This window comes from Crassostrea angulata, chromosome 3, assembly GCF_025612915.1.
Source record: "Crassostrea angulata isolate pt1a10 chromosome 3, ASM2561291v2, whole genome shotgun sequence".
Taxonomy (NCBI): Eukaryota; Metazoa; Mollusca; class Bivalvia; order Ostreida; family Ostreidae; genus Magallana; species Magallana angulata.
In genome coordinates this window covers 47,446,283-47,472,985 of record NC_069113.1, presented here as the reverse complement: position 1 = coordinate 47,472,985, position 26,703 = coordinate 47,446,283, and the positions used below count along the sequence as shown (strand labels likewise).

The window sequence follows — 26,703 nt, the reverse complement described above, 5'->3', positions numbered from 1 at the left end:
TTTACGAAGGGTAAATATCAGATTTTTTTCTAGATTGTGTTTTTCAAACTGAAGACAAATGCAACAATGTTAACAAATTGTGTCATGAAAATTGAAGAATTTCAATAAGATAACGAATTTATTGCAATTACAATTTCATATATTGAGAGCTACAGAACTTCAGAAGCAAAATAATAAAACCCTCTCAGTCTCTCTCTGGTATGCTACATACATCACTCTAAAATAGTTTAAATTAAAATTTGAGTGGTATTATACAAAAATTAGATTCAGATCGCTGAACAAACAAGAATGTTTGATACTCATTAGAGATTACTTATCTATTTCACTACCGACATATATCCAATTAATGGGTGTACGGCCGATTGTTTTCAAGTGTGATAGATAAGAAAAATATCAAAGGTGTACAAGACCACCCGGGGGTACGAAAGTTTTAAAAATTAACGACCGGAATTATTTTAAAAAATGTTCAAGATGGCCCCAGGAATAAAATTTTAAAAATAAAAATTCTTTGTACATTTGAATTGTGATTTATGACTTTTAAAAACAAAATCAAAGAATTTTTTCAGATCTATCAGAAGTGTAATATCAGGCGATATTAATTATGGTAATTTAACCCGTGGACCTGCGAAATTAACATGATCTAAAAAATCGGTATTTTTGTGTACCACGGAGAGAGAGAGAGAGAGAGAGAGAGAGAGAGAGAGAGAGAGAGAGAGAGAGAGAGAGAGAGAGACTTGAACATGTTTTATGGTATAAACATAACTATACTGTCTGTGTAATAGTTTAGAATTGAAAAGACATAGAAATGCATATTATTAAAATGGTTAAATCATTGAGTAGGCCGTAATAGAATCTACCAGTGTCAATGTGGAAAGGGAAGCAACTCATATGTATAAAACTGCATCACCGAAGTGCACAGCATTATGTAGAATTCTTTTTTTGGCGAGGTCCCTGCATGGATTTTACCACATGGGTAGCATCAAGTCACAAGCAAGTTTGCGTTTAAACCAAAAGCGATGGGTAATTCTACATTTAAAGGTTTCAAATCGCTTGATACTGTTAGATACTGTGAGATTGTTAACTTAATGAATTGCTTCGTCTTTTTAACTTTATGATCTACATTATATCTATAATAACGATATTCTATAAAAATAAAGCGTCATTTTCATGCAATTGGTCAAGAAAATTATGTACTTGGTGGGGGAGTATCAAAAAGGAGAAAAATGTCTTTGTTGATAGAAGGTGCATAAAATGAAACAATTATCTTATAAGAGATAATTTTCGAAGTTTGGCATGCGATTCAAAGCGATATACATATTAAAATGCCATTTTTTAAATCAAAGAATTGTTCAATATATTGTTAATAACCTGCATCGAACACAATGAACTGTTAATCAATTTGTGTGTAATTTACATGAACATCTATTTCTTTTTTCTCAAGTTATATTGTTTAGCTTTCGACAGATCAAAACTAGTATAAAATCTGCAGACAACAAAACTCCTTTTTAAACAAAAAATATACTGAGAAACTATTTCCTGATTTCAATAATTCTTATACATGTAAGTCATTCAATTTAAACCTTAGAAGTTTTGTTCTAAACTTACCATTAGTAATGTCCCTTAGGATGAATTTGAAAGAACAGACCCTTGTTTGACAGCATTTGTTATCCAATTTTTATTTACTGTACCTTGTTCCTACCAGAAATATATTCACATTTATGCCTTTAAAAACGATGTGTTATGTGAATACAAAACATTTAAAAGACAATCATTTGAAGTCAACATTGGCTTTAAAATGACGTAATTGATGATGTAGTCGATCCAAGGTCTTCAGTGCCCTGATAAAACGGCATCCTGTCATTCAATTTAGACAACTGTAGAATTTCTGTTTCACTTTGAATTTTCTAAAGTGCAAACTATATTTGGCCAAAACTCCCTTTTTATGATTAGCACATAATTTGTCGTCAATCAAATAAAGTTATCCATATAATGTGATTAGTACAAAATTTTTCTATTAAAATAAGTGATTTATAGGGGCTTATGTTGGCTTTACTACATAAATTTTACATAAAGGTACGTCTTTAAACATCATGCATTCTTCTTTCTAGTTCATCCACAATATCCTCCAGTGACTGTAGGATTTCCAAACTCACAGAAGGTCTGGCTGGGAGGTCGATGATGTCTTGAAACCAGAAATTGTTGAATGCTTTCTGATTCGATGAGTAGACGAAGAAAAGAGCTTTCAGCACAAATACCACCAATGCTGGCAAGTTCTCACGTGTCCATATCTCGTTCTCACGTGTCCATATCTCGTTCTCACGTGTCCATATCTCGTTGTCTGTATGCATAAACCTCATGAAGAAAAATATCATTTTTAGATAATAGGTTTTAATCAGTGGTTTTGAGCTACGGCAGTTTTGTGTAGAGTTCAGGTTGTCACCATCTGATGTAGGATTCTGCGTTACAGATTTATGCTTTAAATCTAGCTCCGTATAAACACTCTCAGAGGAAGCAACAGTTCCACTAGGTCTTTCTCCAGTTTCGGTTGAAGGTTTATGGTCATCCACATCGGAGTTAGACGATAAAGACGATCGATCATAGAGAACCTCGTACTTAATCCCACGACCGGATGACGAATTCGATGACGCCTCGTCGTCAGAATCATCGCTCGAGTCATCGCCCAACTCCTGGCGCCATCCTGCAAGTGGTTCTACTGTGAAGGCAGGCACCACCCCGAGTGGCACCGCCGTGACCGAGGTCAAGGTCGTGCTGGGTGGTTCATCAAGCTTCATATCGTATGTTCCCGCTCTTGATTCTAGATCCTCTGTTTTCTGGATAAATGTCTCTTTCAGAATCTTCAACACTCTGTAAAGTTGTTTTTCCACTGATTCAAAGTCGTACTGTGAAAAGACGAATTGTTCAAGCGAATTAAAAGACACTCGCCATGTCTCGCTATATCTGTAGGACCATGTCTTTATGTCCGTGTTCTGCGTTTCAAGTATCTTATCAAAGGCAAACGGAATAACCATAATTTTGAGCTTGAAGTGAAGCATCTCAGTTAACTTTGACATCAACTCGTTTTTAGAATCAGACATGTTATTCCAAGTTCTAAGCTCTAGGACAGGTGGCGTGTATAAAGGTTTTGGTAAATCAAACGTTGGAGCAATATCAATATCCAGACCTAGTTCTTCCCACGACGTTGAACGGTAAGTAGCATTAATCGTAGCGCACGGACCGTTGTGAACAGAATGCCAGAAGAGACCTTTTTCTACACCTGCTGGGGACAAAGCTTTTGGGACATCAATGGAATGAAGTGCTTTATCTACCAGCTCACTGAAATGATTTTCAATTTTTCGCAGGGACAAGATCTGTTCTCCTTCATTCAATACTCCATCCTCTTCTGCCATAGTAACGAACTCCGTGAAATCCTGGATGAACCCGACATCTTTGACCACCAGGTATACAAATCCTTTCTTGCGTTTCGAATACCGTGACTCAAGTGCGTCGCATGCAGAACAAAGCCTCTCTACCTTAGCGGTGAAATCAAATTCGTCAGGTTTTCCCACCTTTACGTCATCGAAAAAGCTTCCACCGCGTAAGAGAGTTGAGGTGAATCGCGGGTCGATTTCTCCAATTTTCTTAATGATCCGCTCCACAAAAGTCACCACCGCATTCGCCACTTCCGCTGTCTTTGGATCTTTAGGGTCTACTCGATTCACCTGATCCAGTTTATCGAATACACGAAGGAGTTTTGTCTCGTGAAGAGAATCTGCTCGTTTGAAGAACTTTTGAGTTCTTACCACGTTGTCTGGATCGATGACATCTGAAGGAAAAGTTAACTGTGACTTGTTTTCTTGTGAAAAATGTAACGTTTCCTCCGAGGATGGTAAAATATGCCGTCGGAATTCCTCAAATACTGCACCATTTAGAAGGGCATTCATCCTGAAAAAAAGATAAATAAAAAATAAGATGATTACGGTCTTCCTTGGAAGACTGTATAAAGACTATAAAGAGTTGAAATAATATACAGTCCCGGGTTGTGCACTTCCTCTTCTTTGTGATTTTTAGAAAACACATGATGTGAAAATTTACATTTATTTCATTGGTTGAAATACTGTTTGGTGCTAGGGAGGTAATTTTCTGATGATCTTTTTTCAGTACGACTTAATAATTTTCGTAGATTTCAAATCTTAAAAAGTGAGAAAACGAAAAAAGAATAAAATTTGCTATAAATGAAAAAAGGCTTTAATTTATCGATACAGCTAGTTGAAAGCAATATTCTATAATATCTATGGAATTTTTTTTCTTTTTGCATTGTTTATGGAAATGCAAAAAAAGTGAAAATTTGATACGGTATGGCCAATGTCAGTAAAAAAAAATTGCATATTACATGTACAAATTGTTAAACCAATATCAAGAAAACAAGATGCTAATGTGGTATTAACTTTGATTTTATTGAAATGATATGAACCCTTCCCAAGATCTCTTTTCCCCTGCTATATCTACTACTACTCGATCTCAACTAAACAACAATTTTAGGCACGCACGTTTACGGCATATATAAAAAAGTTCCACGTGTATTGTAGAGGAAGGGGACATTTATAAAATGTATAGAAAAAAGAGGTTAATTTTCCTGGATAACATATTGCTAATTAGAGTTTGCTCTAAATACGTTAAGCTCTTTAAAAAAGCTAAATTTGTATTATATATACATAAATGGATTTTTTAAACACATAGAGCTAAAATATTTTATAGTTTAGTTGAGGTAATTATGGGATATATATAGGGCATCCCCCACCCCCCACACACACTACCACCGTCAGTACATACAGTATTAATGACGAATTCATTGTAGTTCGTGATTTTAGAATTACACTATATGTTATAGGACAGCCTAATTAGTCTTATATAAGATATTTCCGGGACAGGCTCTGTAGATTGTATTATTTCCCTGTATGACGACGTATATGAGTATTGCATTACCCTATTTTTTACAAAAACGTCGAGACACATCTGGCTACCAACGAAATTCTCAACGAACAGAAAGTGATGACAGGTAAATACGTTTTCAAACTAATCTCTACAATATTTTCCTTAGCAGGTTGATACATTGGCGGATCCATAGCTGGAAGGGGGGGGGGGGGATTAAGGGGTTTGAAACCCACTATCTCTAGGACATGATTTTTAAAACTTAAAATGCTCATTGAGAAGCAATTTTTTCATCTTTAATCTATACTATAGACTAAATACTATAATTATCTAACATAAAAATATTTAATCTATGCGATTTTGGAAATAGCTTATTTAAAATTTCGTACAACGAACCGTAGTTTTATAAACAAAATTTATTTTGTAGGAGGTGTTTTATAGAAAAAATAAAACTTTCTTCTTCAGCATCCAAATGTTGATTTCTTCAAGTAAGAATGTGGAAAATAAAAAAAAATTACATAAAACATTATCGCTAAATACTGTTACAGAGATTTTTATTAATATCCACTAGGTATTTTCTTCTTGATTTTCTTAATAGAATCGATTGTAGTTCATAAAGTTTTGAATTGACAAGCCAGAAACCTAAGCAATCAAGTAAAATGAAGTCACGTATGAGTACACCCTATCGTTTTACTCATAAAAACTTCTTTCAAATGTATTTTTTAGCTAACTAAATTTCAGTTGCGTTGCCTTTGCATAGATTATATCTTGATCGATCAAAACAAAAGCTATATTAAAAGATTTAAAACAGACTAACCCGACGGCCAGAACTCTAAGTAGTTGTAGATACATGTGCTAAAGTAACCTTTACATATATGGAGCTATCTGGTCTCTCAGTGGTCGATCTTTTGACGAATAAAAGGTTAAAGTAGTATGGGACACCTGCTTGTTATTACCTACTTTCTATCGAAATAAACAATAAAATGAGACTTTTTGGTCAATTTTTTGTAAAATTTGAAAAACAGGTGAAAGTAATTTGTTTATCATTTACTTCTATCGAATCTATCAACAATATATAATCGAAAGGTGTCCCATACCACCTTAACCAGCGCTAGATTTTACACGTTTTGATGTTAATCGATTGGACCCCCCTTTCTCAAATTGCTGGATCCGCCTCTGTTGATTTATTATTGATCTCTAATGTATACGAATTGCTATTCATAATTGTTAATACAGATCTTGGTATTTGTATTCATGAGTGATCAGAAATCCAAGTTTACTGTTGATTTAAATACGTATCTTCATTTTTAAAATTAGAACACTGTTCAAAGTGGCTAGACGATCCTCATCTGTCCTTTTTGATTGCGGACAATTTAGTGAATGCAGTCGGGGATCCAGATGTGCAAAAAATACGGCGACACGTCATGGATGTTATGGATTTAGTCGAATACTGCAATGCCCAAACGGAAGTTATCAGATCTGGCGGGTGTGCGGAAGGATTCCGCATTAGAGGAACGGATGTAGACATAATGTATGTTAATAAACTGATCAAAGTTGTAGCAGAAACTCCAAAGAATGTCAACGTGTACGTGGCAGTCGTGCGACTGGTATTGTCTCCTGATGACCCACCTGGGTATGTAAAACTTGCTGTGTTGACTCCTTCTGCGCCTTTGCAACAAATTCAAGAATCTACCAAAAGGGTATCTGGGGTTAACTTCTTATCTAGTGAACTATATGTAAAATGGCACCAGAGGTTAAATCCCACCGGTGTTCTTCACGGACCCTGTGTGTTGGACAGAACAGAGCATGGAGATCATGATAGGGCATTTTGTCTGGAATACAAAGATTGGCCTGCATGCGCCAACGAATGGATTGAAAGGAAAAGACAACACGGATGGCCATCGCAGAAACTAGTCAGAAAAATTAAAAATATCGGCTGCCATTTAATGGCGATTGGATCCAAGAAACTACATAGTGATTTTTCTTCGGATGATTTGGGAAACTCAACTTGGATAGGGGATCCTCTTCAATGGAGGATGTCTTTTTCTGTAGCAGAGAAACATCTGGTTTACTCCTTCAACAACACACAGTTCTTGACGTATGGCATTTTCAAGCTTTTGAATCAAGAGGTATTTTCACAAGATCAGATAGTGAAAGACTGTATATGTTCATATTTTCTAAAAACAGCAGTATTTTGGACAATTGAAGAAACGCCGTCTGAGTACTGGAAACCAGAACGTTTGATTTTTTGCGTTGAAATTTGTTTTCGAAGATTGATTGAATGGACTAGGAATGGATTTTGCCCAAATTATTTCATCAGGCAAAACAACATGTTCATGGGTAAGGTACAAGAATGGCAACTTGATCGTATTAGCAGCAAGCTTTATGAATTACACAGCGAAGGTTGGAGATGCCTGTTGCAATGCCACTCCTTAGTTTACTTGAAGGTAAACTTACAAAATGCAAGACGGCTGATAACACCTAATTCATTCCCTATCTCAAACCCGGAGGAGGACTTCAAAATGTTGAAATCTTCAAGAAGGGATGAAGACACAGTATATGGAGAAGCAAATATAGACGCAGCCTTAGTCAGCGAAATAATTGCCAAAACCCCAGCATCACCTTCAGTACAGGTACTTGAATTAGAACTTAAGAAATCTCTAACACGGGAAACTCAAAGAAATTTGGAAACTTTAGATCTTGATATACTGCGATTACGTCGATTCCATACTTTATATCAGCTCGCGCTCATATATCTCAACATTTCACTGACGAAAAACACACCAAGAAGTAGGTACGCATACATTCGTAAAGCATTTTGTTACTTGCATCTTGTTCGTTTTTCGGATATCAGCAAAGGGAATCTCACGCTTGCAACTGCCTACTATTGCATAGGGAGGTTTGACTCGGCTCTTGATTACATCAAGAAATATGATGAAAAACTGGGAGAGGACCGTGGCTGTATACATATACCTATATGTGAAGGTTTTGTTAGGTTTGATCAACAGTACCCTCATTCCTTCTGTGGACAGGGATTGAGTATCATGGAAAAGGTGGCGTCAGCGGCTTCATACGACTTCGCAGTCTATCAGTCAATGCCTCTTATTCCAATGGAGATCGCACTCGAGGTAGTTATGATGAGAAACACAGGATCAATTCTTACCATTCCACCTGAACTGTACTCAGGATTTTTAAAAGTTCTGTGTTACACTAACATGGGCAACCTAGAAATGGTAGGAATTGTGTCAGTAATGCTGAAAGACATTCTGCAGAGAACAACGAAAGGAAAACAATATCTGGCCTACATCATGCTTGGTGTTGCTTTCGTGAAGTTGGGAAACTACGAAGAAGCGTTGCGGTGTTACTGTTTAGCCCATATCCACAAAAGAAGATCGACTGAAAGTGTACACAACTCTGACCGACCAGAGTGGTATACCAGAACTTCAGTTTTGTTCTATATTGCTCAGATGCTTCGATCTTTGATACCAGTGTAAGTTTTTTCCGAGCATCCTATAATTTTTTATCATTTTGACGGTTCTAGCCTTTGTTTGAGACGGGGTTAAATCGTGCAAAACCATAGGCAAAAATAGAAAACAAAATTATACAAGTTTGTAGTTATACGACAGTGATCAGCAAATAGTTCTGATTGTAATCGGCTTATTTGACTGTGCATCAGTCATTCCATATCTTTATATATATATATATATATTTTAGGGATGTCAAATCGGTCAATTTTTAGTACTCGGTTACTCGGACGTTTTTCCGATCGATTACCCGGGTACTCGGTAAAAGTGTAAATAAATATGAACAAGTACATTGATAACTGTAAAACCATGGTCACTTTTGTAGAACTTAAACCACATGATCTAATGAAAGTTTCGATCCTAGATTTTATAGTATTACGGGACGGTAGGTTGTAGTTTGATGCGACGATGGACATCAGTATTGTAACGGCATGTATTAAAACACATGATTAAAATCAACAATCCCACGTGTAATATATCATCTGTCTCTTTTCCCGAGAATTTACGGCTTCTTGGAGAATTGACAAAATTCCATAAAGTCGGTTGTTTTTCTGGAGTTTCTGGCCGGTCAAAATCCTCCTTATGTTTAAGACGAATGTGATTTAACATGTTTGTCGTTCCCCTCGTATACGATAAGTTTATTTCGCACAGCTGACATTTTACGTTTTTTGAATCTTCAGTTCTTTTGAAATATTTCCGGACCTTCGAAGTCGCTGGCAGCATTTTAGGTTTGTTTAATTACTGTGTGCTATCTAATTTATATAATAGACTTTATAAACGATGTTTAGTGAAAACAAATCATCAAAGTTAGCCAAAAATAAGGGTAGAAGACAGCCAAAGGTGAGAAAAGCTAGGTAAAAGGTTCTTGGTCACGATAATTACTATATAAACACTGCCACAGGCTAAAACGGTAATTTAGCATATTTAGAGGCGTAGGAAATCCTAATTACTGTATGTACACGTGCAATGGACATTTTAAGTTTTAATACCGATGTTTTAATGCATTATTTAAGCTGCTTGGTCCGATTTTATATCAAATTTTACGCACGCTTTTAAACGATGGCTATGCTTAGTATATGTATAATAATAGACATTGTAGTAGTTTTACCCGTCAATTATGCCAAATTTCAATGAAGAAAAATACGTACAAAATTTGCTAACAAAACAAACGACATTGAAAGGTACCGCGTTATTTCGCCTCATGTTAAATTTCACCCCTGACGACGAGACGGGTATGGTTGTATTACGACTTTGACATCGCTTTAAATAAAGGTCAAAATGATCAAACAAATTACAAATAAACATGTGTACGTTTTGTTCGCTAATATTTCCAAAGTCTGCTTTCTTTACAATCGATGCAAAGCATGTGGGTTGAATAACCCCAATCATTCGGGGGACGAAACCAAGCGGTTTCCTTTTCTAAACATTCACATGATGCATTTTGGTTTGTTTTTTCGTTTTCCCAAAGAGAAATTATTTTTATTTACTTTGAATATTTCTAACTTTGAAAGGAGACTGATTCTGCTGGTGTAAATAGGAGAAAGTCCATAACTTTCTAAGATAAATGATTTGTATGGAAAAAATTTTGATACTGTAATTACACAAAAATCGGACCAAGCAGCTTTAAATAAACTTAGAAATATTAAAAAATATACATCCGAGTACCGATTTTAGTATTCGATACTCGGACGTTCGATCGAGTACCCGGTTAATCGGGTACTCGTTGACATCCCTAATATATATATATATATCATGCGCTAACAATGGCTAACAACACAATAAATTGATATTGTCAAATTTTCGGGACAACCAGTCCCTACTTCAAGACAAAGGAAATAGATTACATGAAAAAACAAAGAAAACAATCAAGCACTGTAACTAACAATACTAAAGAAAGTATATACATATTAAACTACATTTTTTAATCTCAGTCCTTATGAAGGTGTTGGCAATGCCGCCAATCGCTCTATAGATATATATTATATATATATAATTTTGGTCGTTTTTAAAATTAAAATGATGAGCGAAGTTGTAAAATTGTTATAATGGCATCAAGTCTCATTCTCTCACCAAAGGTCGTGCTACACAAGCTTCGCGAAGCTTTTGTAGCACGACCTTTGGTGAGAGAATGATCAAGTCTCTCATACAGCTCATCGGATATCTCGCAAACTTAGTAATGATTGTTGAGTGTGCTAAATATTCGATGAGTTTCTATAAGAAGTGCTGAGCGCATTCCAATATTAGAAAGAAAACGAGTTGACCTTATTATTTATAATTTAGCAGTTCTTGTTTAAATCGTACGAAAGTTTTGACGTAAATCAACGTAAATCAACAACAACCAAAAAACCACCCACTAAAATAGATATTAGCGTTAAACGAGTTGAAATTTGTTTCATTTGTGTAACTCTTTTGTATCGGCATCGTTATACGTTTTGTTTTTAATGGATGACCGACAAACCCTTTCTACCTTTAGTATCTGTTGCATTTATATATGACACTGTAATAAAATAACTGATATATTTCCTGTGATTCCATGTACGTGGAGAAAGAGCTATACAACTCATCTTTCTATTGTTTTATAAATTACAATTGATAAGGAAATAACAGTTAAATTCGGAAATACATGTACATACATATAACGTAGAGTTAAGTACGACACTAACCCTTCCTTATTACGCTGTCAGGGATCTTTGAGATGATTTTTAAAAAATACTCAGTTAATAAAATAGTTTTCCAAACCTTACTATAATTGTTTTCATGAACTGATCCTATATACCAAAGCCTTGCTTAAATATGGTTAAATGGGTTAAACCTGGTATATGTCGATTTTTATTTTTTCATTGTAGAGTATGTATATATAGACCTCTTACATGTACGATTTTTAGTTTTATTCTGTGTATATGTTCCTCTTGTACCTGAGTGAATAAACAGAACTTAAACTTGTTAGTGTAATTTGTTAGTGTAAAATAGCGTTATTTAAAAAAAAAGAACCAATTATAATCTTAATCATGTCTGTCACTCTAAAGGAATACCGAACAGTCAGTTTGTCTTTAGAAATCCCAAGAATATACATGTTTTTTTAATTAAAAAAATATTAAGCCAAAATAATGATATTTGTTGAGTATTTCCAAATTTAATGCATCCATTTTTAACTACATACTACTACTCTCTTCATTTGAATCTTTAAAAAGTCAAAATCTTACTTATAACCAAAATAAAATAACACTTGGAAATCGTATCTCTGAAAACATAGGTAAATAATCTTCAAATGAATATCATTTTGAAGTTTATCTACATGAAAGGATTCACCGTTTAAGACCTTGTATACATGTTAATACTGGTTAGGTCTTTAGGGGTAATATGAACGATAACTCTTAACTGAAAAAATAAACGAAAACGAAAGTATAGGTGTGTGTTATTCTGGTAAAAATGTATAAAAGTTTGCAAATTCCGATAATGTGGTCATTACAAGTTGGTTTTTAATACCGATTTATATACAGGATGTACCACTTACCCGGTGGCGTGTTCATAAGTTTGGGTACATGGAACCAAATGCAACAGAGGGTTGTCAACTCGCGAGAGAAATCTAAAATATATCGAAGCAAAATTAATGTGGATTATCTCCTCTTTGTTATTTATTTTAAAAATACATACTAAACCAAACACTCTTTCGTGGTTATAAATTTTATTTTCAAAGATTGTTTGCTTTGTATGTTAAAACGTTACTTTCGTTAAACACCATACAGTATAATTTTTGATAAACATGAAAAAATGATAAAGAAAAAAACTTGAAAACTAAATGAAACATTTCTATTTTATATGCTTTATATGCATGTATGATACAGAATATGCTTTAAAATCGCATGACAACAAAGAAAAATTCCGGACTGATTTTTTTTTCAGTCAAATGAGAAATATTTTGTCTGTCGGCTGACAGGTACATAATTAAGTGAATAAACATGTATATAGCCAAAATCTCTAGACCGCCAGACAAAATTTAGGAAATGTATATTTTTAATCTAATATTTCTTATCATATCTTTTTAGCTCACCTGAGCTGAAAGCTCAAGTGAGCTATTCTGATCACATTTTGTCTGTCGTCCGTCTGTCCGTCCGTCTGTCCGTCCGTCTGTCCGTAAACTTTTCACATTTTCAACATCTTCTCAAGAACTACCAGGCCAATTTCAACCAAACTTAGCACAAATCATCCTTAGGCAAAGGGGATTCAAAGTTGTGAAAATTAAGGGCCATACCCGTTTTCAAGGGGAGATAATTAAAAATTAATGAAAAATTTCGAGAAATTTTCAAAAATCTTCTTCTCAAGAACCAGAAAGCCAGGAAAGCTGAAACTTGTGTGGAAGCATCCTCAGGTAGTGTAGATTCAAAGTTGTGAAATTCATGACCCCCGGGGGTAGGGTGGGGCCACAATGGGGGGGTCGAAGTTTTACATAGGAATATATAGAGTAAATCTTTAAAAATCTTCTTCTCAGAAACTAAACAGCCAGGAAAGCTGAAACTTGTGTGGAAGCATCCTCAGGTAGTGTAGATTCAAAGTTGTGAAATTCATGACCCCCGGGGGTAGGGTGGGGCCACAATGGGGGGGTCGAAGTTTTACATAGGAATATATAGAGTAAATCTTTAAAAATCTTCTTCTCAGAAATTAATCAGCCAGGAAAGCTGAAACTTGTGTGGATGCATCCTCAGGTAGTGTAGATTCAAAGTTGTGAAATTCATGACCCCCGGGGGTAGGGTGGGGCCACAATGGGGGGTCGAAGTTTTACATAGGAATATATAGAGTAAATCTTTAAAAATCTTCTTCTCAGAAACTAAACAGCCAGGAAAGCTGAAACTTGTGTCTAAGCATCCTCAGGTAGTGTAGATTCAAAGTTGTGAAATTCATGAGCCGGGGGTAGGGTGTGGCCACAATGGGGAGTCGAAGTTTTACATAGGCATATATAGAGTAAATCTTTAAAAATCTTCTTCTCAGAAACGAAACAGCCAGGAAAGCTGAAACTTGTGTGGAAGCATCCTCAGGTAGTGTAGATTCAAAGTTGTGAAAATCATGACCCCCGGGGGTAGGGTGGGGCCACAATGGGGGGTCAAAGTTTTACATAGGAATATATAGAGTAAATCTTTAAAACTCTTCTTCTCAGAAACTAATCAGCCAGGAATGCTGAAACTTGTGTGGAAGCATCCTCAGGTAGTGTAGATTCAAAGTTGTGAAAATCATGATCCCTGGGGGTAGGGTGAGGCCACATTTGGGGGTGTTGTGTTAAAATTTTACATAGGAATATATAGAGTAAATCTTTAAAAATCTTCTTCTCAGAAATTAATCAGCCAGGAAAGCTGAAACTTGTGTGGAAGCATCCTCAGGTAGTGTAGATTCAAAGTTGTGAAAATTATGATCCCTGGGGGTAGGGTGGGGCACAATGGGGGGGGGGTCGAAGTTTTACATAGGAATATATAGAGTAAATATTTAAAAATCTTCTTCTCAGAAACTAATCAGCCAGGAAAGCTGAAACTTGTGGGAAGTATCCTCAGGGTAGTGTAGATTCAAAGTTGTGAAAATCATGACCCTTGGGGGTAGGGTGAGGCCACATGGGGGGGGGGTGTTAAAGTTTTACATAGGAATATATATAGAGTAAATCTTTAAAAATCTTCTTCTCAGAAACTAATCAGCAAGATGATTCTTTATAATTGTTAAGACTTTGGCTCCAGGACAATTCTTTGGCCTCACAAGAAGGTTCAGAGTTTGATGTAGCTAAATATCCCATATATAAACAATTGTAAAGGATCTTTTTGAGAACTGCAATACTCAACATGTGATATGGCTATAAAATTGAAGCAGGCAGCTATTTTTTCATTAGAATCTTTTTGTATTACTGTTTTGAGTTATTGCCCTTGATTTATTGATTCTTGATTATTTTAATTAATGCATCCACTGTTAACCAATTATTGTGATGATTATTTTTATACAATAATAAATATTCAATGTATATAAGTTGTTCTGCATAAGTAGTTTTGGGTTAGGCCGGATTAGTTTGTTTATTTTTGATTTCCAATTTTTAGATACTATGAATTATTTTAGGCCGGCACATATATAGGGACAGTGTATATTGCCTTGCAATGAGCGACTGTTTGGGGTTAAACTTGAACAGGTACGGAGAGATTGAGGGTGTGGACATCTCTGCTCTATCTAATCTTCGTGTTTTTCTAACCTACTATACAGAGTGTGCGGTCCTTCCTGCCCTGTATCGCATTAATACAAGTGTGCGGTCATACCTGCTTGTCTTGGTGGTGGTTGCGGCGGAGCACTAGTGTATGGTCATCCATTCTGGTGTTCTGGCCTTTCTAGCGCAAGTGTGCGGTCATCCCTGCTTGCGTTATCTCTGCTTGCGTTAACGTTGGTACCTGTTGAGTTGCGTAGGTGTGCGGTCATCCCTGCCTGCGTAACGTTGAGTCCCTATATATGTGCAGGAGCGGTGATTAAAGTCTGCTCTTGTAAATATTGGCAGCAATCAGGGCTATCCGAGTTCCAAGGGGGAAAAATGGATTTTATTTATACAGGATCTACATGTATTATTGTACATTGTCCAGATTGTTTGTATTATGACTCCATTAAGCTGACTTTATCATACCTATTGTTCCTCAGGTGAGCGATGTGGCCCATGGGCCTCTTGTTTAAATGTTACTTTATACATATTGGTGTGTCGAGTCACTGAACAGCAGCAATAAAAATCGGGATCTAGATTACAAAAATAATTATATAAACCCGACCTACTTTCGTTTTGAAAAGTTTCTCGGAAAAATGGCAACAGCAAGCCATTACGACGCTAACGTTGATTTTACGGTATGTCCTGTTTGTTTAGACAAGTTTCAGACTCCGAGGTCCTTGCCATGTTCCCATACGTTTTGTCATCGTTGTTTATCAGCCCACATCGAGTCTTCATGCCAGGACTCTGACCCAGCCTTTGGATTTCCATGTCCAGTGTGTCGTGAGTTTGTACCAGCACCCGGAATTGTTCGCCAATATCCAACTCAAGGTTGGGCAAGCCGATTCCCGGAGAACTCTTTCCTAAGTTCCTGTATACGTAAGCAAATATCACCGAGTAACATTTCCTGTGAACCTTGTGAAATACTGGATAAACATGGTGTTAGAGCAGATAGTTGGTGTGTAGAATGCGAAGACTCAATTTGTGAGAAATGTGTTCAAAGGCACAAAATGTTCAAATCATTGCAGGCTCACCAGATATTACCAATGGCAAACTTTGGAACAGAATTAGTTAAATCTTTAGAAAAATCGCGGGAAACTTTTATAGGGCGTTGTGAAAAACATGAAGAGAGAAATATTGAGCTAGTTTGCGATATTCATCAAGTAGCGTGCTGTTCTCTCTGTATCGTCAACGAACACAGACAATGTGAAACGTTTTCAACATTTTCAGAAGCTGCTGAAAAGGGTTCAGATGAAACAAAATTGAGACTTGTTCAAGGCATTAAACATATTTTGTCGAAGGTTGAGATAATTATCCAAAAAGAAAAACAGAATATTTCTGATGTAGATGACAAAACGGACACTTACTCCGAGAAAATCAAGAATATGATTGAAGAAATGGTTGTTGGATTGAGAAACCTGGAGGAGACATATTTGAATCAATTGGCCGAGGTTTCGAAGGATGCAAGACAAAAGCTGGAGGGGTCAATTAGGTCACTTGAACAAAGGAAGATGTACCTTGCACATTGGTTAGATGTCATATCAACAGATGCACCTACTCAAACTAAAGAGGAACTTGTCACAAAGTGTTTGAATGCTAAACAAGTATTGAAAGCAGTCAATCGTTTACCTTTGATTCAAATGAACCTGGACATTAGTGCCGAAGTAAGCAAACTTAATTCCTTGGGTACATTATTCAGTGCTAAAACAATTGAAAGCGATATCGATTATAATGACATTCAGCAGGCCATGTTTGTAAAAATTGCTGAGTTCCCTATTCCAGGTTGTGAAATATATGGCGGCGGATTTCTTCCAAATGGTCAGTTGTTGCTGTGTGATAATTCCACAGAGAAATGTATAGTATGTAATGAGGATGGATCGATCGTACAGGAAATAACTCTTCCTGGTAAACCATGGGATGCATACTTCGAATCTGATGGACGTACACTTGTTACAATTCCTGGTAAAGAGACAGTAGTAGTTTTGCAGGAAAACACACTAGCTATAGAGAAATTAATTGATGTATCATGTAAATGTAGAGGGATTGCAAAAAGACAAAACAGGTATTTGATTGCCACCAGGGATTCCATTGAGGAATTCAGCCCTGATTTTACCCATCTTGAATCTCGGTTAAAAGATATCACAGATGACATAGCTGTTGACGGTGATGGCTGCGTAGTTTTTGGACACTATGGCAATGCAATGTTAACTAAAGAGAATCCGGACCGAAATTACAAAGTGATGTTTACTTACAAAAACAAAAACCTGAAGAGTCTATATGGCCTAGCTATCGACAACAATGGCTTTATATTTGTTAACGACAAAGAAAGTGGAAACATTCATGTTCTATCGGAAGATGGACAACTTTTAAAACTATTAGATGTTGATTCACCAATATGTATAAAGTTTGAGAAAAACAGTCAAAAGTTTTTTGTCGCCAACGAAAAAGGCACTGTGAAGATTTTCGAAGCCACGTGGTAGATAAATCTGATGATTTGAATAAAAAATCTCATGATATTTGATGTTCTTTTTTCTTATTATCAATTCTATGTACAGTTGGTCGCTTGGGGTAACTGAAGCTGAATAACCTTACCAAAGGCAAAAAACAACTTATTGTTAACCTATTGTCAACTTTTATATCAAAGAAGAATTTAATGCAGAAACCAGTATTTATTAAAATGTTACTATGGAAGCCGCTTAAAATTTTTGAAATCGTTTTTACGGTTTATTTTAACAGGTCAAAATGGGAAACTATTTAATTTTTACATCCCTATCAATGAACATGCAATAAACATTTTATTTATGACAATTGACACCCGTTGCTATTTTAAAGAGGCCTAGAAACATTTTGTATAATATTCTAACATCTGGTATATGAAATGGCGTCCATCTGTGCATGGGGTATTGCATGGGATATAGGAGCAAAAGGGCGAAAATATTTTTCGAATACCAAAGCTAAAATTTTGAAGAGTGGCAAGGCAGGTCTGTAATGCGATCAGTATTATTTTACTTTACTTTATAGCTCACCTGAACCGAAGGTTCAAGGGAGCTTTTCTGATCACCCGTTGTCCGTCGTCCGTCCGTCCGTCCGTCTGTAAACTTTTCACATTTTCGACTTCTTCTCAAAAACCACTGAGCAAAATTTAACCAAATTTGGTACAAAGCATCCTTATGGAAAGAGTATTATAAATTGTTAAAATAAAGGGCACAGCCCCTTCAAAAGAGAGATAATTGCGAAACAGTGAGTATAGGGTGCGTGTCTTTAAAAATCTTCTTCTCAAGAACCACTGCACCAGAAATGCCAATTTTTACAAAAAAGCTTGTATATATAGTGAAGATTCTAAATTGTAAAAATCGTGACCCTCGGATTAAAACTGGGGCCCAAAGCGGGGTTCAAAATTTAACATAGAAATACATAGGAAAATGTTTTAAAAATCTTCTTCTCAAGAACCACTGCACCAGAAATGCCAATAATAACACAAAAGCTTGTATATATAGTGAAGATTCTAAATTGTAAATATCGTGACCCCCGGACCAAAATTGGGGCCCAGGCGGGATTCAAAGTTTAACATAGATATACATGTACATAGGAAAAATGTTTACATGACTTTTGTTCCATTTATTCAACTAAATTGTGCACCAAAATCCCAACTGCGTCTCCCTGATAATTGACAACTCACTGCAGAAGTATATAAGGTTGTTTAATCAAGAAATGACGGATGAATACGATTAGGGGTAAAAATTCACTAAATATTATTTTAGTTCATCGCTTACATTTCATTTGGATACCGTGCCCGATAAAAATAAAAATTAATATATAAATTTATTTGTTATCGGGCACTGTCTCCAAGATAAATATAAGCGATAAATTTATCTTGTGATTTTGTTGAAAGATTGAAGCTAGTTTGGTTGAGCAATATAGATACGGCAGATCAACGCATGTGGTGTGGATTTATTTGTAAACATCCATACCATAGATAATCTTGTTTCACACGGGAATTAAATTTAAAAACAAGTACGTTTTATTATAATTAGGAAAACACTGTTTATGTGTTACCCTCGTATACAAATGATGAACCCGTAAAATTTGTTAAAAGAGTGTTTAAAGCAGAAAGAAGATAATTTATTTATGAACTTTGAAATTTCTTCGATTTTTGTAATCATGATGATTTATGATTCATTGTATTACAAATGCACCACTACGTATTTTATAAGGAACTATACTGAGTATACAATCACATGGTGATGTTAAAATTGCATATAAAAATATAGTTTTTAAATATAGTTTAACTCAGACAGCGCGTGCAGGTGTCAAATATGGCTTCGCAAAGCTTGTGTAGCACGACCTTTGGTGAGAGAATGATCAAGCCTCTCATACGGCTCACCAACTCTCATACAACTTAGTAATGGTTGTTGAGTGTGCTAAATATTCGATGAGTTTCTATAAGAAGTGCTGAGCGCATTCCAATATTAGAAAGAGAACGGTTTGGCCTTATTATTTATTACACATTTAGCAGTTCTTGTTTAAATCGTAGAAAAGGTTTGACGTAAATCAACAACAACCAAATAAAACCCACTAAAATAGATATTAGCGTTAAACGAGTTGAAAAGAATTTGTTTCGTTTGTGTAACTCTTTTGTATCGGCATTGTTATACGTTTTGTTTTTGATGGATGACCGACAAACCCTTTCTACCTTTAGTATCTGTTGCATTTATATATGACACTGTAATAAAATAACTGATATATTTCTTGTGATTCCATGTACGTGGAGAAAGAGCTATAAAACTCATCTTTCTATTGTTTTATAAATTACAATTGATAAGGAAATAACAGTTATACTCGGAAATACATGTACTTGCATATAAGGTAGAGTTTAAGTATGACACTAACCCTTCCTTATTACGCTCTCAGGGACCTTTGAGATGATTTTTTAAAAATACTGTTAATAAAATAGTTTTTCAAACCTTACTATAGTTGTTTTCATGAACTGATCCTATATACCAAATCCTTGCTTAAATATGGTTAAATGAGTTAAATCTGGTATATGTCGATTGTTATTTTTCCATTGTATGAGTATGTATATATAGACATCTTACGATTTTTAGTTTTATTCTGTATATATGTTCCTCTTGTACCTGAGTGAATAAACAAAACTTAAACTTGTTAGTGTAAAATAGCGTTATTTTAAAAAAAAGAAGAACCAATTATAATCTTAATCATGTCTGTCACTCTAAAGGAATACCGAACAGTCAGTTTGTCTTTAGAAATCCCAAGAATATACATGTTTTTTAATTAAAAAAATATTAAGCCAAAATAATGATATTTGTTGAGTATTTCCAAATTTGATGCATCCATTTTTAACTACATACTACTACTCTCTTCATTTGAATCTTTAAAAAGTCAAAATCTTACTTATAACCAAAATAAAATAACACTTGGAAATTGTATCTCTGAAAACATAGGTAAATAATCTTCAAATGAATATCATTTTGAAGTTTATCTACATGAAAGGATTCACCGTTTAAGACCTTGTATACATGTTAATACTGGTTAGGTCTTTAGGGGTAATATGAAAGATAACTCTTAACTGAATAAATAAACGAAAACGAAAGTATAGGTGTGTGTTATTCTGGTAAAAATGTATAAAAGTTTGCAAATTTCGATAATGTGGTCATTACAAGTTGGTTTTTAATACCGATTTATATATAGGATATACCACTTACCCGGTGGCGTGTTCATAAGTGTGGGTACATGGAACCAAATACGACAGGGGGTTGTCAACTCGCGAGAGAAATCCAAAATATGTCGCAGCAAAATAATGTGGATTATCTCCTCTTTGTTATGTATTTTAAAAATACATACTAAACCAAACACTTTTTCGTGGATATAAATTTTATTTTCAAAGATTGTTTGCTTTGTATGTTAAAATCTCACTTTCTTTAAACACTCTACAATATAATTTTTGATAAACATGAAAAAATGATAAAGAAAAAACCTTGAAAACTAAATAAAACATTTCTATTTTATATGCTTTTTATCATGTATGATAAAGAATATGCTTTAAAATCGCGTGACAACAAAGAAAAATTCAGGAACAATTAAAAAGTACTGATTTTTTTTTGTCAAATGAGAAATATTTTGTCTATCGGCCGACAGGTACATAATTAAGTGAATATACATGTATATAGCCAAAATCTCTGGACCGCCAGACAAAATGTATATTTTTAATCTAATATTTCTTATCATATTTTTTTAAATGTTACTTTATACATCCAACAGAATAAATGTTGTGTCGAGTCACCGAACAGCAGCAATAAAAATCGGGATCTAGATTACAAAAATAATTATATAAACCCGACCTACTTTCGCTTTGAAAAGTTTCTCGGAAAAATGGCAACATCAAGCCATTACGATGCTAACGTCGATTTTACGGTATGTCCTGTTTGTTTAGACAAGTTTCAGACTCCGAGGTCCTTACCATGTTCCCATACATTTTGTCATCGTTGTTTATCAGCCCACATCGAGTCTTCATGCCAGGACTCTGACCCAGCCTTTGGATTTCCCTGCCCAGTGTGTCGCGTTTTTGTACCAGCACCCGGAATTTTGCGCCAATATCCAACTCAAGATTGGGCGAGCCGATTCCCGGAGAATTCGTTCCTAAGTGCGTGTATACGTAAGCAAGTATCTCCGACCAACATTTTATGTGGACCTTGTGAAATGCAAGGGGAACATGACATTAAAGCAGTGAGTTGGTGCGTCGAATGCGAGGACTTGCTGTGTGAGAAATGTATACAAAACCACAGAAAATACAGAGGATTGCAGTCTCATCAAATTTTCCCCGTTATGAGCCACGAAACGGAATTTGTTAACAATATAGAAAAATCACAGAAAACTTTTATAGGACGTTGTGAAAAACATGAAAGAAATATTGAGCTGGTTTGCAATATTCACCAAACAGGGTGCTGTTCTCTCTGTATCGTCAACGAACACAAACAATGTGAAAAGTTTTCAACGTTTTCAGAAGCTGCTGAAAAGGTTTCAGATGAAACAAAACTGAATCTGGTTCAAGAGATTAAATATATTTTATCGAAGTTTGAAAACGTTATCCAAAAAGAAAAACAGAATATTTTTGATGTAGATGACAAAACGGACACTTACTCCGAGAAAATCAAGAATATGATTGAAGAAATGGTTGTTGGATTGAGAAACCTGGAGGAGACTTATTTGAATCAGTTGGCCGAGGTTTCAAAGGATGTAAGACAAAAGCTGGAGGGGTCAATTAGGTCACTTGAACAAAGGAGTATGTACCTTGCACATTGGTTAGATGTCATATCAACAGATGCACAAAATCAAACTAAAGAGGAACTTGTCACCAAGTGTTTAAATGCTAAGCACGTATTGAAAGCAGTCAAAAGTTTACCTTTGATTCAAATGAAACTTGACATTAGTGCCGAAGTAAGCATTGGAATTGAAAAACTTAATTCCTTGGGTACATTATTCAGTGCTAAAACAATTGAAAGCGATATCGATTATAATGACATTCAACAGGCAATGTTTGTAAAAATTGCTGAGTTCCATATTCCAGGTAGTAACATATATGGCGGCGGATTTCTTCCAAAGGGCCAATTGTTGTTGTGTGATAATTCCTTAAAGAAATGCATAGTATGTAACGAGGATGGAACGATCTTACAAGAAATACCTCTCCCAGGTGCACCATGGGATGCATACTTCGAATCTGATGGACGTACACTTGTTACAATTCCTGATAAAAAGACAGTAGTAGTTTTGCAGGAAAACACACTAGCTATAGAGAAATCAATGGATGTATCATGTAAATGTAGTGGGATTGCAAAAAGACAAAACAGGTATTTGATTGCCACCAGGGATTCCATTGAGGAATTCAGCCCTGATTTTACCCATCTTGAATCTCGGTTAAAAGATATATCAGATGACATAGCCGTTGACGGTGATGGCTGCGTAGTTTTTGGACACTGTGGCAATGCAATGTTAACTAAAGAGAATCCGGACCGAAACTACAAAGTGATGTTTACTTACAAACACAAAAACCTGAAGAGTCCATATGGCATAGCTATCGACAACAATGGCTTTATATTTGTTAACGGCAATGAAAGTGGAAACATTCATGTTCTATCGGAAGATGGACATCTTTTAAAACTATTTGATATTGATTCACCAATATGTATAAAGTTTGAGAAAAACAGTCAAAGGTTTTTTGTCGCCAACGGAAAAGGCACTGTGAAGATTTTCGAAGCCACGTGGTAGATAAATCTGATGATTTGAATAAAAAATCTCATGATATTTGATATTCTTTTCTTATCATCAATTATCAATTCCACGTACAGTTGGTCGCTTGGGGTAACTGAAGCTAAATTACCTTACCAAAGGCAAAAAACAACTTATTGTTAACCTATTGTCAACTTTTATATCAAAGAAGAATTTAATGCAGAAACCAGTATTTATTAAAATGTTACTATGGAAGCCGCTTAAAATTTTTGAAATCGTTTTTACGGTTTATTTTAACAGGTCAAAATGGGAAACTATTTAATTTTAACATCCCTATCAATGAACATGCAATAAACATTTTATTTATGACAATTCCCGTTGCTATTTTTAAGAGGCCTAGAAACATTTTGTATAATATTCTAACATCCGGTAAATGAAATGGCGTCCATCTGTGCATGGGGTATTGCATGGGATATAGGAGCAAAGGGGCGAAAATATTTTTGAATACCAAAGCTAAAATTTTGAAGAGTGGCAAGGCAGGTCTGTAATGCGATCAGTATTATTTTACTTTACTTTTTAGATAACCTGAACCAAAGGTTCAAGGGAGCTTTTTTGATCACCCGTTGTCCGTCGTCCGTCCGTCCGTCTGTAAACTTTTCACATTTTCGACTTCTTCTCAAAAACCACTGAGCAAAATTTAACCAAATTTGGTATCAAGCATCCTTATGGAAAGAGTATTATAAATTTTTAAAATAAAGGGCACAGCCCTTTTCAAAAGGGAGATAATTGCGAAACAGTGAGTATAGGGCGCGTGTCTTTAAAAATCTTCTTCTCAAGAACCACTGCACCAGAAATGCCAATTTTTACAAAAAAGCTTGTTTATATATTGAAGATTCTAAATTGTAAAAATCGTGACCCTCGGATTAAAACTGGGGCCCAAGGCGGGGTTCAAAATTTGACATAGAAATACATAGGAAAATGTTTTAAAAATCTTCTTTTCAAGAACCACTGCACCAGAAATGCCAATAATAACACAAAAGCTTGTATATATAGTGAAGATTCTAAATTGTAAAAATCGTGACCCCCGGACCAAAATTGGGGCCCCAGGCGGGTTTCAAAGTTTAACATAGAAATACATAGGAAAAATGTTTACATGACTTTTGTTCCATTTATTCAACTAAATTGTGCACCAAAAACCCAACTGTGTCTCTCTGATAATTGACAACTCACTGCATAATTATATAAGGTTGTTTAATCAAGAAATGACGGATGAATACGATAAGGTGTAAAAATTCACTAAATATTATTAGTTCATCGCTTACATTTCATTTGGATACCGTGCCCGATAAAAATAAAAATTAACATATAAATTTATTTGTTATCGGGCACTGTCTCCAAGATAAATATAAGCGATAAATTTATCTTGTGATTTAGTTGAAAGATTGCAGCTAGTTTGGTTGAGCATTATAGATACGGCAGATCAACGCACGTGGTGTGGATTTATTTGTAAACAACCATACCATAGATAATCTTGTTTCACACGGGAATTAAATTTATAAACAAGTACGTTTTATTATAATTAGGGAAACACTGTTTATGTGTTACCCTCGTATACAAATGATGAACCCGTAAAATTTGTTCAAAGAGTGATTAAAGCAGATAGAAGATAATTTATTTATGAACTTCGAAATTTCTTCGATTTTTGTAAACATGATGATTTATGATTCATTGTATTACAACTGCACAACTACGTACATTATAAGGAACTATACTGAGTATACAATCACATGGTGATGTTAAAATTGCATATAAAAATATAGTTGCATATTGTGGTATTTATGGACTTATTGTACGTACGACCTAACTCAGACAGCGCGTGCAGGTGTCAAATATGGGTGGCAGGGGATAGTTTTTTTGGTCGAGGGAATGTGAGGCAGATAGTGCTCATATATGAGATTTAATTTTTCAGTGGATTTTTAAATTTGCTAAAATTGGTTTGCATGCAGGGGACACATGGTCCCGACTCTCGAGAAATTTGAAACATTTCAGAATAAAACAAGTACAACTTACATATAGCACTATAAAGAATAGCCAGGGACGGTCTCAAAATTTTCTGAAAAATTGCCCTTTTTTCACATTTTCACGGGTCCAGAACCACGCTCCAGTCCCGAGCAACTGCCATAAACTACCATAGGGTTGGTAGCTTTATGTATACCCATGCAAATAATCAACAATTGATGGGGGGTCAATCACCTTCTTTTCGAGTGACATTTCGTGTTCTGAACCCACCCTACTTTTCAAGCACAAAACCGAAAGTGACAATTTTGGCCACAGTTTCGCATTTTCATTCCATATCTGATGAAAAGTGCTACCAGTATTTAAGTGTCATATATCAATGAAATTGACATGAGCTCCTCTATCCACAAAATGAATGCAATAAATATTCTAGCAATTTATACCCCTCAAATAACCAGCCAAACCCCAGGTTCTCCCTTTATTTCAAAATTTTGACCGGGTCTTTCCTTCGAAACTATCCCCTACCACCATGGCTTTGCGAAGCTTGTGTAGCACGACCTTTGGTGAGAGAATGATCAAGCCTCTCATACAGCTCATCAACTCTCATACAACTTAGTAATGGTTGTTGAGTGTGCTAAATATTCGATGAGTTTCTATAAGAAGTGCTGAGCGCATTCCAATATTAGAAAGAAAACGATTTGACCTTATTATTTATTACACATTTAGCAGTTCTTGTTTAAATCGTAGAAAAGGTTTGACGTAAATTAACAACAACCAAATAAACCCCACTAAAATAGATATGAGTTGAAAAGAATTTGTTTCGTTTGTGTAACTCTTTTGTATCGGCATCGTTATACGTTTTGTTTTTGATGGATGACCGACAAACCCTTTCTACCTTTAGTATCTGGGTATATCCCTCTAACTATTTTTAGAATCGGTAGGACAACAAAGTAGTGCCTTTAAGCAAAATAGTCCCTATACTTGCAGAGTGTATATACATTTATTGGGACATTTTAAATCAGAATGCTTGACACATGTCAGAAAAGAGGATTTGCAATTTTTAAAACAAGTGTCAAAATTGAATTAACATTTGAATAAAAGAATTGAAATTGTTTGATGTACACCCTTTCCAAAACTAAGAAATTCCCTACTTTTACTTTCATTTTCAGAGTTTTTCAATACAGACGCATTTTGCCGGTGTAATGAAGAATAATGACCCCCGTAGAATAATGACCGGGGGTCATTTTTCGACGTAGAATAATGACCCCCCGGTCATTATTCTACGCAGAAAAATGACCCCCCGGTCATTATTCTACGTAGAAAAATGACCCCTTTGCCTGAAGAATAAGTGTCATTTTCATAAAAATGAGCACACTCCACATGAAGAAAAGTGACCCCTGTAGAATAATGACCCCCTTGTAGATTAAAGTTTACAGTATATTTTTTGTATTATTTGTGAAATAGTCTTTACACTATTGTAATTTTTACTGCTGCAGTGTACAGAAAGTAACAGAAATTTTAATTCATGTTCAAATAAACTTAAAGCGAAAGAAGGGGTATATCTTAGAAAATAAATATCCTTCCATTATAACAAGACATTAACGTATTGTATCCTGGTATGGTTGTCATCTTAAAGGGGCATGGTCACGATTTTAGTCAAAAATCATTTTTCCGATTTTAATGTTCACAATGCTTTTTTAAGGCAACCAAAATTTGAGTGTCATTCGTTGAGTTATAAGCAAGTTACAGAGCTTGCAATTCTTTGCTATGTAAACGAAG

General features: G+C 35.2%; 4 protein-coding genes across 5 annotated transcripts; 3 read left to right on the top strand and 1 right to left on the bottom strand.

Moving 5' to 3' along the window:
* Positions 1 to 16: 16 nt before the first annotated feature.
* Positions 17 to 20,458, bottom strand: LOC128178025 (uncharacterized). 2 transcript variants are annotated; one of them, XM_052845016.1, is made up of 2 exons: positions 20,388 to 20,458; positions 17 to 3,942 (listed from the first exon to the last, which is right to left on the bottom strand). In XM_052845016.1, exon 2 carries the CDS (start codon positions 3,939 to 3,941, stop codon positions 2,082 to 2,084), a length of 1,860 nt encoding a protein of 619 aa, XP_052700976.1. In that variant the 5' UTR covers position 3,942; positions 20,388 to 20,458; the 3' UTR covers positions 17 to 2,081. The 2 variants fall into 2 exon arrangements, with proteins under 2 accessions (XP_052700976.1, XP_052700975.1); XM_052845015.1 differs by lacking the exon at positions 20,388 to 20,458 and adding an exon at positions 11,968 to 12,049.
* On the top strand, positions 4,961 to 8,730 carry LOC128178023 (uncharacterized). The gene is made up of 2 exons (XM_052845012.1): positions 4,961 to 5,056; positions 6,247 to 8,730. The coding sequence occupies exons 1-2, from the start codon at positions 5,050 to 5,052 to the stop codon at positions 8,421 to 8,423; spliced, it is 2,184 nt and encodes a 727-aa protein (XP_052700972.1). The 5' UTR covers positions 4,961 to 5,049; the 3' UTR covers positions 8,424 to 8,730.
* On the top strand, positions 15,231 to 17,180 carry LOC128178024 (E3 ubiquitin-protein ligase TRIM71-like). Its single transcript, XM_052845014.1, has one exon. The coding sequence runs from the start codon at positions 15,261 to 15,263 to the stop codon at positions 17,142 to 17,144; it is 1,884 nt and encodes a 627-aa protein (XP_052700974.1). The 5' UTR covers positions 15,231 to 15,260; the 3' UTR covers positions 17,145 to 17,180.
* Positions 20,459 to 21,023: 565 nt separating the features above from the next.
* On the top strand, positions 21,024 to 22,947 carry LOC128177939 (transcription intermediary factor 1-alpha-like). The gene has a single exon (XM_052844872.1). The coding sequence runs from the start codon at positions 21,055 to 21,057 to the stop codon at positions 22,945 to 22,947; it is 1,893 nt and encodes a 630-aa protein (XP_052700832.1). The 5' UTR covers positions 21,024 to 21,054.
* The last annotated feature ends 3,756 nt before the right edge of the window (positions 22,948 to 26,703 follow it).

Coding starts and splice junctions, on each gene's coding strand:
- LOC128178025 (XM_052845016.1), bottom strand. CDS start 3,941: ATGAATGCCCTTCTAAATGGTGCAGTATTTGAGGAATTCCGACGGCAT.
- LOC128178024 (XM_052845014.1), top strand. CDS start 15,261: ATGGCAACAGCAAGCCATTACGACGCTAACGTTGATTTTACGGTATGT.
- LOC128177939 (XM_052844872.1), top strand. CDS start 21,055: ATGGCAACATCAAGCCATTACGATGCTAACGTCGATTTTACGGTATGT.